Here is a 14,930-nt window from a genome sequence, read left to right on the forward strand (position 1 = left end):
CCTAACACCTTATATGTTTGCAGCAGTTTTAAAGAAAAACAAACTAAAAGATTGGAGAAATGTCCTTTATGAAGAAAGTCGGAACCTCTTTTATTCTGTTGTAGTCATATTTCATATGAGTATAGAGAGTATATTACCATAGTTATGACAAAAGAGTATAGAATAAATCAGGAGTAGTATAATATTTTCAAAAATAAACCTTAAATGTATTCTTAAATACATAAAGACTGATGTTTTGAGTATTTTAAAAAGTTTTCCTAACTGGAAGAGAATATTCTTTTTTAAAAAATAATGTTCTAGTACACTTAATCCCTAAGTACTCAAACATCATATTTTATAATACAAAGTAGCTAATTATAAAGGAGTCAATAGTCTCTGAAAAAACAACTGACTTTATATAACATTATTCTGAATAATGTTAATTTAGGATTTGTTACTGAAGTTACATATGTATTTGTCTTTAATCATCTGTGCCCTGAAGTTTTTAGTATAATAGGAACATAATTTCTGTTATGCTAGATAGTAAAAATTAAAATAAGAAAATGAAAAGCCTTAGCTTTATGTTCTACATGAGAGCTACAGACTATCTATCTCTTACAAATCATTAAGAATGAAGTGCTCAGACTATTCTGACTGTTGGAAGTTTTAAATCCATGGATGTTTCAGTACCCAAGAAAATCCCAAAGCCTTACTAGTTTTCTACAACTGGAATGGTGGTGCATTGAGAAATAATTCTTCAGATATTCCTATATAGCAGCTGTTGATTGATTGATCATTTATTCTTTGTAAAACAGCTCAAATACTTAATATCTTGCATATTGATAGCTATTCTAGAATAGGAACCAATGTAGTTTTCTCCTTGAAATTATTAATTCGTAAACTAGTCCTAGAGCAAAGATCTTTGTGTTCCCACAGAAGTTGAAAATTAAGTGTCCACCCACATACATATACATATTTGAAAAAAATCAATTAATAAACATTTATTAAGCATTTAGTATATGCCAGGCAATGTGCTAAGTGATAGAAATAAAAAAAAAAGGCATAAGATACACCTTGCCCTCAAAGAGCTCACAGTCTTAATAAGAGCCAACAATGTGCAAACAAGCTTATACAAACAAAGAATATAATGGACGTAATCGATAAGAAAGACACTGGAATTACAGAGCATTAGGAAAAGCTTCCTGAAAATTGCATTTTATCTAAGACTTGAAGGAAGCCGGAAAGTCTAAGAGGTGAAAATAAAGAGGGAGAACATTTTGAGCATGAGGAACAGCCTGTGAAAAATGGGCAGAGTCAAGAGATGGAATTTTTTGGGTTCAAGGAAGAGTAAGGAGGCCAATATCACTAGATCACAATGAGAGAGGGAATAGCAAGGGAGATGACAAGAAATATAGGGTCTGATGCTCCCTTTGAAGTTTTGAGCCTTCTCTGTATAAAATTAAATAAATATATGTGTCTGTGTGTGTGTGTGTGTGTGTGTGTAAAACATCATTGGCAGATTCTCCACTTGATAAATGGTCAAAGGATATGAACATTTTTCAGATGACGAAATTGAAACTATTTCCACTCATATCAAAGAGTGTTCCAAATCACTATTGATCAGAGAAATGCAAATTAAGACAACTCTGAGATACTACTACACACCTGTTAGATTGGCTAAGATGACAGGAAAAAATAAAGGTGAATGTTGGAGGTTATGTGGGAAAACTGGGACACTGATACATTGTTGGTGGAGTTGTGAATGAATCCAACCATTCTGGAGAGCAATCTGGAATTATGCCCAAAACGTTATCAAGCTGTGCTTACCCTTTGATCCAGCAATGTTACTATTGGGTTTATACCCCAAAGAGATACTAAAGAAGGAAAAGGGACCTGTATGTGCCAAAATGTTTGTGGCAGCCCTGTTTGTAGTGACTAGAAACTGGAAATTGAATGGATGCCCATCAATTGGAGAATGGTTGAATAAATTGTGGTATATGAATGTTATGGAATATTATTGTTCTGTAAGAAATGACCAGGAGGATGAATACAGAGAGGACTGGCGAGACTTACATGAACTGATGCTAAGTGAAATGAGCAGAACCAGGAGATCATAATACACTTCAACAACGATACTGTATGAGGATGTATTCTGATGGAAGTGATTTCTTCGACAAAGAGAAGATCTAACTCAGTTCCAATTGATCAATGATGGACAGAAGCAGCTATACCCAGAGAAAGAACACTAGGAAATGAGTGTAAACTGTTTTCATTTTTGTTTTTCTTCCCAGGTTATTTTTACTTCCTGAATCCAATTCTTCCTGTGCAACAAGAGAACTGTTCGGTTCTGCACACATATATTGTATCTAGGATATACTGCAACATATTTAACATGTATAAGACTGCCTGCTATCTAGGGGAGGGGGTGGAGGGAGGGAAGGGAAAAGTTGGAACAGAAGTGAGTGCAAAGGATAATGTAAAAAATTACCCATGCATATGTACTGTCAATAAAAAGTTATTTAAAAAAAAAAACAGCATTGGCAGGCATTAAAAGTATATGCACTTATTAAGAGAGTAATAGGGACTTGCCAATCAAAGCCCAGTCTTTCTACACAGAATATTTGGCCTGATGAAATATGCAATGTGGTTTTGGACTATGCACAAGTATTTCGTAACTGTTTCTGGTCTGCTTACTGTGTGTCTTTTTGATTGGTTACTGAACCAGAACTGGGTATGTGTTTATAAAAGACTCCCACAAAAGGCAGGTTTTCTTTCTGCCCAGCTATGGAATAAGGCAAATAAGCTATTATGTGTGAAGGAAGGACCTTGGTCCTCTCACCTAGAACCAAGGCCTTGAGTACCAACCTTTCTGTTGCTTCTTTTATTGTGTCTATTCTTACTCTGTGTTTCATGTGAAGAAGGAACATTGGAGATAGACAAGCTTCATCCTTGCATGCCAGTCTGGTCAACAGGATTCTATGTGAAACATGGTCTCGGCTTAGGTGAGAGAAGTCTAAGGCTCCTTTCCCACCCAGAAATCCATAGCAGCTTGTCCTCTTTACTTTAATAATACAATCAGGCAAGAAAAAGGTTTATGTGCCTTTTCTCTTTCCCTTCTTATCTGAGATTTTGTATACACACCAGTGACTCCATAGCCAATCAGAAAGACACATGGTAAGTGACCTGAAATTAGTCATAGAATACCTCTAACTGCTTCAGAGTCCATATAAGTGATTATATCAGGACCAATACTCTGTGCTTGGTAATAAGGATTGAGATTTCAATGCCTCAGAGTAATATTTAAATCTGTCTTTTCTGTCCTAGACAGATACCTACCCTACCTACCTCTGTGTACCTTCCTTTGAATTTTTTACAAAGAAGAAAATTTTCTATCCTTTAAAATCCCCTACTTGATTTTGATAGAAGAGGTTACTCTTTGGTTTTTGTTGTTGTTTGTTTTTTGTGCTATTGTGTTGTTATTGTTTTAATTTGAATGGGGGCAGAAAAAGTGATGAAATTGATAAGGATTGAGTGTAGGGGAGATTCATTAATCCAAGACAGATTTTCTTTAGTTCTGAAATTGTATCCTAGTCTATAAAAAGATACTGAAGGAGTTACAAAGTTAATTTCTCTGTAGTTATCTGAAGAGTCAAGTGAATGTTTGGACTTTTTTGCAGTCATAGAGATTTCTGGAAGGGTTGGGGAAAATACTTTCAGTTATTTGGCATATCTTGATAAATTACCCATTCATTAGTGAGCCTGGATTGATATTTTCAAAATGTATTGATTACAGCATTAAAATTAGATGCTACATTTTTATACATAACCTAACCTGTTCAAAAGGCCGCGATCTACATGTTTCAGAACTTGGAATTTCTGAATCTTTTTTTGTTTTCCTGTATAAGAGAGAAGGAAAGCTTTTGACTTGAAAATCAAGAAGACAAACATTGTTATGTTTACAAAGGATATATTGAAAATAGTCCAATTCCTTTGCAGTATTATGGAGTTGAAAAAAGCACATCTTAAGACATATATTTTAGTGGTCTTCTTGCATCTGCTAACAGTGACAGAAGAATCTTCAAATTGTAATGATAATTTTTAGTCATCTAGGTAACTCACGGAGTAAAACACCAGACCTGCAGTCAGGAAGACTTGAAGTCAAATCCAGCCTCTGATATTTAATAGCTGTGTTACTATAGCCAAGGAACTTATCTCTTGTCCTTAGTTTCCACATCTGTAAAATAGGGATAATAATTGCTTTTACTTTCCAAGGTCATTATGAGTACCAAAAAAGATAATTATAAATCACTTAACACAGTGCTTGATACATATTAAGTTCTATATGTGTTAGTTACTATTATTATTATTAGATACTTCTTAACATCTTATCTAAACACTTATTATATATATATTTTTACCTCAGTCACCAATCTTTTATTAGTACCCTGTTATATTATGCTGATTACTTGGAATGCATATCTCATTACCCCCCCCCCCCAAATTAAATCAGTTAAGTTATTAAGGCCAAAAACCAAATGAAGGAAGAACATAGAATGCAAGTGAATGCTTGGAATGTTTTCTCTTTTGCTACATAGCAAAAATCATCTACTCTATATTTATTTATGATACATCAAATATAGGATACTGAAGTTAATCACAACCCTAAAGAGCTTGCCATTAAATTGTGTCCTGTTTTCCATATTTTTACTGTGAAAACATTTTACAAAGAAATTTAATAAATCAAACAAATATATCTTTTTTGAAAATGAAAAAATAAAAGCAGAATGTATTGATGTGATAAAGATCTTTAAAAGGAAATATTATACCTTTTTTTAAAATTTCTACTTATATTTTACTTCAAACAAAACACAGATGATTGATAACATGCTAATACCTTATGTAACTAATTTTGATTATTTTAATGATAGGACAATAAATTAATTATTTTCCTTAGATTTAATTTCATTAGTGTTTTACCTCGTCTTGAAGAATAGCCCTCCAATCGATAGTATTAAACTAAGTATTCACCGATGTGAAAATAAAGTTACAATATTTGAATACTTATGGAACTAAGAGTAATGAAGTAGTTCCATAGATAAGGTTTGTGATGAAGATATGAAGGAAGCAGAAAAAGAAGACTAAAGCTGTGTATATTTAGAGGATGAACATATTGTTTTTAATGGCTTTTTCTTGAGTAGTAGGACAATCTTATCCTGATAATTGGAACCAATTTTAAAAGACACCAAAGTTAAAATTATTTTAGCTCCTTTATCATAGGTGTCCTGTAAGCAATATATATATATTAGGATCAATGATAGGTTCCCTAAAGTACTGAGTTATAATTCATTTTCTTTCACTCTTCTGCTATCAGTCCCATTAGGTTTCTCACTTCTAGCCTCATTCCCCTAATATAGTGGATACTCTTTCAGAATCCCAGCATATTTAATATAGAAGACACCCTAATTTGGCATATAACACTTGTTTTACAGGTGAGAAAAATCTGACACCCAGAGTAGAAAAGAAGTCATCTTATATGCAGCAGACATAATTGTAAATGATAGAACCAGGATTGGCACCCAAACATGGGCATCAAATCAAGTACTCTTTCTAATAAATCATGTTTCTTTCTCTTTTCCCCCAATACTACACAAAGTACCATATCCCTAGCAAAGTGGGAATGTACTTTGGCAGTTTTTCACAGGGGAGTAGTCTGAACCAACTTCAGGGTACCAGGTTTCTAGATCTATTTCTTTGATCCATAATCCTTCCAAGCTAGAAGATACCAAAACTTTCCCTTTTACTACTGAAGTACAAAAGGATTCATATTTCATACTTGAATTACTTTGCTCCTTGGTCTACTACATGGATAAGATCATAATTATAGGTCATAAAAAGTAAGGTCAGCCTGATCAGTATTTTGAGGCATAATCAGTAAGTGAGTTATATCCAGAGGATATGAAACTGCTGTCCACACTTTCTCAGAAGGATAGAAGTATTAGTTAATGTTTCCTATCTTGCATTTGAAATTTTTTTCCCTCACTAGATGGATCCTCTGACTTTTCTCCAAAGTCCAAATGGCTCTTGAATCTAGAAATCTAGAAATTCCATAATTTGGTTCTAAAAGCCATGTAGAACCTAGAATTTTCAAGAACCTTCCCCTTTACACCAAAAAAAAAAAAAAAAAAAAAAAAAAATCTTTGAGCAAGCCATGACTTTATTACTGTTCAGAACAGGTTTCTTGGAAATGTCCTTGTCCTTGAAGATTCTTGGAATTCCATGAATAACAGTGGTAGAGAGTACCACTTAGTCATTTTGAATCTTGAAAAAGGATCTGGAACCGTTACCTAAAACATTCCATAATCTTTACTAAGCTATCAATTAACAATGCGTTCTTAGAATACCCTAGGATTTGCTGTAATTATGTCTATGGTGAGAATCTGTCTAAAATGTCTTGAATTCTTGGTTTCTGAAAGCATAGATCTTTATTACATCAACCAAAATAACTGAAGTTATAACGTTATCAGATTTAAAGAAAAATATGTTTATGTGGAGCTTGTAAGTCATTAGTTAAAGGGAAAGATTATAAATTATCAAAAGCAAAGAAGATTGTATAAAATTAAGAAAAGGGAAAGGAACTATTACTTGAGGTTGTTAAAATTTGATAGAAGAAATCATTAAAATGGAAAACATTTTCAGAATAATTTAGCTGATATAGTTTGTGAACTCTAAAAAAAGTAAAAAATCTTTTAAGAAACATTGTTATATTAAATTGTGCTTTGAACTCATCTACTAAAGAGATGCTTTCAAACAGAAGATTACATTTCTTTTGCACAGATACAGGATGTTCCAAAGTCTCAGCATAGTTTTAAATTTTAATAGCTTAACTACGTTAGAAAGAATATAACTCTTTTTCTCTTTGATTACTTAATTGTTCATAATCATATATATTAATATTTCCAGAGAAAGAAGGCCCAGAGAAGAAGAAAACCAAAAAGGAGGCTGGAAATAAAAAATCAACACCTGTTAGCATTCTTTTTGGTTACCCATTATCTGAACGAAAACAGATGGCCCTTGTGATGCAGATGACAGCAAGAGACAACAGTCCAGGTGATGATTTTAAGTTCCTATGAATTACTCCTTTGATTTTCCTCATTAACACTTAATCCTATGTTTACTTGTTAAAATAAAAACTTGAAATATATGAACCTTTTTCTGCAGTTGCCTTTAGCATTAATGTATACATATTTTTAAACATTTTGTGTATATTATTTTGTATTTTTATATTTTTAAAGATTAGATAATCTCTAAGAATTCTAATTTTATGTTAAATTGTTAAATTTATGTTATATTTAAATTTTATGTTTATTTTTTGTTAATTAATTGTTTATTTGTTAATTAATTGTTAATAAATGTTAAATTTAAATTAAATTAAATGTAATAATGAAAGAAGATTTCAATGATTTTCTTTCCATTTTCTATTCCATGAAAATAGCATGTAATTTTTCCTACAAATACTTCAGATTTTTAAAAAGTTTTCATAAAATTATTTCTAAATTTGAACATTTCCATCCTTTAATTCATTGGCTCCCTACTAAGGCTGTTTTGATAAAGAAACATAATTCAGTTTTTTCTATTACTCTTTTAATAATATAATGTACTTTAAACTTTGTAATCAAATCATCATATACAGTTTTAGGAGTCCTGTTTGAAATAATTTCTAGCAGTATAGATATACTTACAAATTAATCATCATTCCAAAAATCAGATGACAGCTCAATTTAATGTCAGCATTTTCACATAGATCTATTCTGAATCTTTTCTTCCAATAGTGAAGATTATACAACTTATACACTGATCCTTCACCTGGAAGATGGTCATCTATTCAAAGTCAGTGTGGCTTTTCATAAAGTGCCAAGGAATGGATGATATGGTGTTTGCTGCCTCCTGTGTTCCTCCTGTGTTATTTTTGTCTAGGTTCTTTCATAGACTCTCCCACAGAGAGTTTACTTTGTATTTCAGAGACCTTCTTTTCAGTCTTTTTTTGCATTTTCTGAGAGACAGCATAGTTTGGGGAATAATGATCAGAATGTGGAATTAGAAAGATCTAAGTTCCAGTGCTGCATCAGGTATTTCTAGATTTGCAGCACAGGCTAGTTATCCTCTTGAAGCCCGTGCTTCCCTATCTCTTATTGGGGATAATAGCAGTACTTAAAATTTTATTGTGAAACTTCAATGAGATAATGTGTATATAAAGTTAATTCAAAACATTAAAAAGCTCTGTGTGAACATCTAGGAGGCAATATGGCATCCTGGATAAAGGTACTCAGGAAACCCTTGTTCAAGTCCTTCCATTGACACATTGCAGTTTTATGACCCAGGAGGAAATGTCAAATAGGCAATCCAAGATAGAACTGGACTATAGAAGAAAGATCAAAACTGGATATGAAGATTTAGGTGTCATCTGAATGGAAATGAAATTGAATCCTTGGGAACTGATAAAATACTCTGACAGACAATGTAAAGAAAGAAGAAGAGATGCCAGTACAGAACCCTGGACTATTCCTAGGCATAAAGAAAAGAATATAGCTGATGAGTCTACAAAGGAAATTAAAATAGGAAGTTATCCATAACTAAGCAGTATTCTAAAAATCCAGGGAGAAAAAAAGTACAAAAATAAGATATGGTCAACAGTATGAACTGCTACAAAGAGGTCAAGAAAGATAAACTAAGGAAAGGCCAGTGGATGTTTCAATTTGAAGATCATCGATAGATTACTTCAGAGCAGGGGTCCTCAAACTTTTTAAATAGGGGGCCAGTTCACTGTCCCTCAGACTGTTGGAGGGCCAGACTATAGTAAAAACAAAAACTTTATTTTGGGGGCCTTTAAATAAAGAAACTTCATAGCCCTGGGTGAGGGGGGATAAACATCCTCAGCTGCCGCATCTGGCCATAGTTTGAGGATCCCTGCTTAGAGAGTCATTTCACAATTAACTCTGATTGTCTTTATCATTCTAATATGTACACAAGACAACATTGCTGAAAACCTCATGCTGAAAAGCATAGGAGCAAGTACACATCCTTGCTTCACTTAATTGGAAAGTGTAAGAACATCTTCTATTAACAACAACTCCTATAAGCATGCCCATCATGCTTGAAAACTGTTAAACTTCTCCAGGCAAACAAGTTTTGCCATAATTTTCCACAAGCCCTCATTTCTTACAGTATTGAAGACCTCAATCAGATCAAGGAATATTGTGAACAGACCTGTGTTTTGTTTCTTCTGGAGTTGTGGGGCAGCAAACACCATATCATCCATTCCTTGGCACTTTATGAAAAGCCACACTGACTTTGAATAGATGACCATCTTCCAGGTGAAGGATCAGTCTATTACAGAGGATTCTGACAAGACTCTTGCCAGCAGTGACTTAAAAGAGAGACCCACCCCTATGGTAGTTACAGAACAGTTCATTTCCTTTACTGTTATAGTCATGGACATTGGAAGCATCTTTGAATTCCTGGGGGATAACCTCTTCTTGCCATGTAACCTGGAAATTTTGTCATCTTTTGTAAGAGCAATGGATCTCTCCACTTCTTAATTTCAGTTGGAATAAAATCAGTATCAGTTACTTTGCAACATGAGAAGAACCTATTGGCATTCAAAAACCTCTTCTTCAGTTGGAAATTCGACTAGAGAAGGATTGATTTCAACCTGAGTTACACAGTCAGTGGCTTCAGAATTGAGTCAACTCTCACCCTGTTGTTAAATCATTTAACCTGAAAAAGCTACAAGCAAAGACTTACATGTGGAGAGCATTAATAAATGATACTTTGTTGCCAGATGATTGCATACTCAATGCAGCCTATAAAACTGATGTAACAGTTTTCTGCTGCCAGCGATAATATTGGCCTTACAATTAACACCTAGAAAACATAAGTCCTCCATCAGCCAGCACCACACCATCCATACATGGAACCATCAGTTACAGCAAATGGAGAAATATTGAATACTGTGGATAAGTTCACCTACTTTGGCAGCCTATTTTCTGAGGATATGCATATATGTGATGAGATTGAGGCATGCATTACCATAACAAGTTCAAATGTTAAGAGTTCTGAAGCAAAGAGAAGAATATTATTGGACTGACTACCAAACTGAAAGTCTGCTGAACTCATTGTTGTATGCCTATGAAACCTGGATAGCATCACACTAGGAAAACAAATCACTTCCATTTGAATTGTTTTAGGAATATTCTGAAGATCGTCTGGCAATATAAAGTATCAGACATTGAGGATCTTTGTTGAGCTAAACTGCCAAAGCATTCAGACTCTACCAAAGAGAGTGGCAGCAATTAGCTAGCCACATATGCTAAACATACATTTGCCTAGAAGACTCCTTTACAGAGAACTTACACAAGGAAAGCATTTACATAGAAGTCAAAAGTGCTACAAGGACACTCTTAAGGCCTCTCTAAAAAGAAACTAACCAACCAACTTAGAGTGCCCACATCAAAAAAGGTGCTGTTCATTATGAGCAAAGAAAAACTAAAGTATTTCAAAAGAAATATGAGATGCACAAATTTAGAGAAATCTCCACTTCACATGTTCATGTGGATTTTTTGGGTTCATGTTGTGATAGAGCATTTCAGCTTATATTTATCTGATGAGCCAATCAGACACATTACCTTGATTTCAACATAATAATGTTGTTTTAGTCCTCTTCGAGAATGAAGGACAACTATCAATATGCACAAGAAACCATTAGAGGAGAGCCTTTACAGTAGTATTTTCTGCTTTTAAATCCTTTTTTTTTTTTTTTTTTTTTTTTTTTTTTTTGGTAAACATCATGGGATCTTGTATTCTCTATAATTTTCAATTACATGATTCTCAAACTGTGGTCCACTGTTTTAAAAAAAAAAAAAATCACAGCAAATCTCTGTACTACTCCAATAGATAATTAGTCAAAGAATTTTAAGAAGGTAATCTTGAAGAGAACTATTAGCAACCATAGAAAAATATGTTATAAATCACTATTAGTAGAAATTCATATTAAAACAACTCTGAAGTTTTACCTTTAATCCACCAAATGAAGATCAGTAAATCAAGCACCTACAAATGGCCAGGAACTATACTAGGCCCTGGATGTACAAATCCGAAGAATGAAGCTATCTATAATGAGTGTACATTCTAATGGGGAGAAAACAAGTTCATAAAAAATATGTTCAACATAAATAATATAGAACAAAGTATTTAAATATAAATAGAATATCAGAAGCAAGACATTACAGTTCAGGCTTTATGCAAAGTTGGTTCTAGAACTGTATCTTAAGGGAAGAGGGAAAGCCTGTGAAGCAGGGGTCAGGGAAAGTATGCATTTCAGGTAAGGGAGGTGTGCAAAAACAATGAAGATGGGATGACAGTGTCTTCTCTGAGGGGTATAGATAAAGCTGGTTTATCTGTATTTTGGAATGGATATGGAATGGGGAGTTATTTCCAGTGTCTTAACTTAACTTAAAAGATAGATTGACTTGAGGCAGTTAGGAGGCTGTTGTAAAAATCTAGGGGAGAAATAATGAAAGCCTAAATTAAGGTGAGATAGGTATGTGAGTAGAAAGAATGCATCAAATTCAAGAGATGATGTGAAAGTAAAAACAACAAGAATTAGCAATTCACTGGGAATAGAGTGAGGAAAAGTCTAAGATAAACAATACTGAGGCTATGAACCTGGGAGACTAGAAGAATGATGGTTCCTTGGAGAGTAATAGAGAAATTTGGGGAGAAAGTGAAGAACAAAACAAAATATAGATAAATTTGGAAGAGGGGAAAGTTTAGAGGAAAGATAAATTCAGTTTTAAATGTATTGAGTTCAAGATAATCTCTGGGAACATCCAATTTGAAATGTTCAGTAGACCAGACTGAGTTAAGGAAAGAAAATGAAATTGGATATAAAACTGTCTTTGGAGATAATACTTAAACTGTCTAAGGAGCTAATGAGATTTCTAATTAAAGAGTGAAGGAGAGGATAATCTAGAACAGAACTTTGAGGAGTACTTGAAGTCAGAGTGAGATGTAGATAGTTAGCTAAAAGAAGTTATCTAGGAAATCAACCCAGAGATAAAAGTGTCTCTAGAAGATAGTCAACAGTGTCAAATATAGCAGAGAAGCCAAGAAGAATATAGACTAAGAAAAGAATATTGGATCTAGCAGTTAAGAGCATTGGTATATCATTGCAACGCATGTTTTCCATATGCTATAGTTATCTTTATTGTGATTTTGTTTTTTTTGTTTTTTTGGTGGCGTTTTTTTGATTTGTTTATTTTTTTGGTTTATACTTATCATGAACAGCACAGAGCATGAAAACAAAATGATCCATGAAATTGGTAAATCATAAAAGTAAATGTAATAGGACTAAGCATATTAGATGTGGTTTGAAAAGATGAATGTTACAAATAAAAAAGAAGGAAAAGGAATAACTATATAGGGCTTGCTATGTTCTGGACATTGGGATAGATACTTTATGAATATTACATTTGATCCTTACAGCAACTTTAGGGGTTGTTATTTTTTTTACAGTGAAAAAAGTTATTACATTTTACAGCAAAACTGAGGCAGAGATTAAGTTAACTTGCTCTCACAGCTAGTAATTGTCTGAGTCTGGATTTGAACTCAGATATTCCTGATTCCAGATCTGGGGTTCTACCTATTGTATTTCCTACAAGAATATGATAACAACAGTGTTTATCTTCAGTTTTTCTGAAAAAAAAAAAAAAGATCTCACCAATATGAATATGATATGGCAACCAAGAGAGTTAATGCAGTCCTTTAGGAAAGCAATATGTCCAGAATTAGAGAGATGATTCTATTTTACTTTGTCTCAGTCAGATTGCAGATCTTTTGCTTTTTTGAAAAAAAATTCTGAACATCACAAATATTGATAAGAGAGAGAAAACAAACAAAATGAAAAGATCCTCGAAATCAATGTCATATGAGAAGAAATTGATAGAAAGGGAGATGGAAGGATCTAAGAGGTTAGAAAAGCAGAAAAAAGTGAAACTGAGGTCTTCCATAAAACTCCACAAAATGATTTTAAAAAAAAAATGTATTCCACCGAATTGTGAGTGGGGAATCCCAGAAAAATCAATGAATCATTGTTTTAGTATTGTTTAGCACAAAAAGAGAGAGAGGTCTGCAGGCTCTAGAAAAGGTTCCTAGTGGTAATAGCCATGCAGAGTATTCTAACACAGAGATTGAAAGAGGCCCAACAATTTGCATCAGAGCAAGAAATAACAGACTCATATGGAGGGGCCTGATCTCATGTAGGATCCAAGAATAGCACTGCCACTCACTACGTAGTTCCAAATCACCATGATTTGGGGCAGACTGAAGAGAGGACCTGAACCTAGTATGGCAGATTGAAGGAATAGTCACAGAGCCTAGACTAGGTACTAAATGAGAAAAAAGTGTACAATCAAGCAATAGCTATTTTGTTTTGACTCTCAGATTAGAGCAAGATCTCGTATCTAGCTCGTAGCCCAACATGAAGCCTATAGTAAAATAACCAGAACATGAAATTCAGGCCAAAAGGGAGCCAATAGGTCCGTCATTCTGAATCAGCAGACGTTTTCAACTGGATTGATAGTGGCTTAGCCTAATAGCAGGCTACTGGAATTCCATTCAAGCATGATTGCATAGATGTGTTTCTCAGACCCAAAATTCAGTTAGGAAATTGCAGAGTTTAAACCAGAAGGGCAGTGGTCAGACTTTGCCCTGAATCAGATTAATTTGGAAGCACTGAAAACTTGTAGATCCATAGTCTCAGCTTTCCCTAATTCCTAGAATAACATAGCATGTCAGTACCCTAATAAGGTAGCAATATGATTCAAGTAATCAGAAGCTCAGAATGGATATTCTTTTCCAAATCCATTCTTTAAGTATCCAGAGCTTATCCCTAACATTACTGAGTATGTCGTTCTTTGAGTCCCCTTCAAAGGTTGAGATTCTGTAATCTTATATTTCAAAAATGTGAATTGTAAAAAGAATGTGTAATTGCAAGAGCATATATATTTTCAAATAAAAGCTTACTAATATATATGTCCTAATATCAAGGATCAGCAAACTATGTCTTAAGATTCAAATTTAGCCCCATTACAGAGTATAATAAGAATCATTTTTACATTTTAAAATATTATACAATTTAATTTTATTAGCTTGCTGGCTGACCTGCAGAAACAGGTGGTGGGCTAGAGGTAGCTTACAAGCTGTAGTTTGCTAACCTATTCTATATCATTAGCAATTCACATATTCCTTTTGTATAGTCATTCTTGGGTCATATTTAAGAGTTAAATGATAAAACTTTTCCACATACCCAAAAAAAACACTGCGAACTACTGGTCCAGATGCTTGCTTTACCAGATATATGAAGCATTTGAAATTACACAAAAATTGGGGGCAACTTTGAAGATAACATTGGAAATGAAAAGGATGATTTTCACAAGTGCTAGGCCTGGAATCAGGAAGACATCTCTCCCTAAATTCAAATCAAATCTCACATATTAACTTTGTAACCCAGTTTGCCTCAATGTCTTCATCTGTAAAATGAGCTGGAAAAGGAAATGGCAGATCATTCGGTTATCTCTGTTAAAAAGACTCCTGATGAGGTCACAAAGAGATAGATATGATTGAAAATGACTGAATAACATCTATAAATTTTTCACATTACAGAATTGACTGAAAATTGTACAGACTTCAAAATCCCACTGTGCTTATCATATTGTATCACAGTGTAACTCTGCTATACTTTCTCTTCCTGTACAGTTCATATACCTGTTTCTCAGGATTCTAGTACAGAAGATATGTACAACTTGATGGAGGTCTTCCTTTCTATTTCTATATTGCCTCAGGGTTTTCATATATATAATTTGGTTTTTCCATTTTTCATTATTTTTTTTTCTCCT

General features: G+C 33.7%; 1 protein-coding gene across 7 annotated transcripts in view; it reads left to right on the forward strand.

Annotated features, from left to right (window-relative positions):
• The window catches only part of ANKRD12 (ankyrin repeat domain 12), a 168,012-nt gene that overhangs the window by 86,077 nt on the left and 67,005 nt on the right, over window positions 1–14,930 (forward strand). For all 7 annotated transcript variants that reach the window (XM_051970453.1, XM_051970456.1, XM_051970451.1 and 4 more), the window contains one exon: window positions 6,940–7,086. In XM_051970453.1, coding sequence (XP_051826413.1) covers window positions 6,940–7,086 — 147 coding nt within the window. The remainder of the gene's footprint in view (window positions 1–6,939; window positions 7,087–14,930) is intronic.

Source organism: Antechinus flavipes, chromosome 1 (genome assembly GCF_016432865.1).
Source record: "Antechinus flavipes isolate AdamAnt ecotype Samford, QLD, Australia chromosome 1, AdamAnt_v2, whole genome shotgun sequence".
NCBI classification, from domain to species: domain Eukaryota; kingdom Metazoa; phylum Chordata; class Mammalia; order Dasyuromorphia; family Dasyuridae; genus Antechinus; species Antechinus flavipes.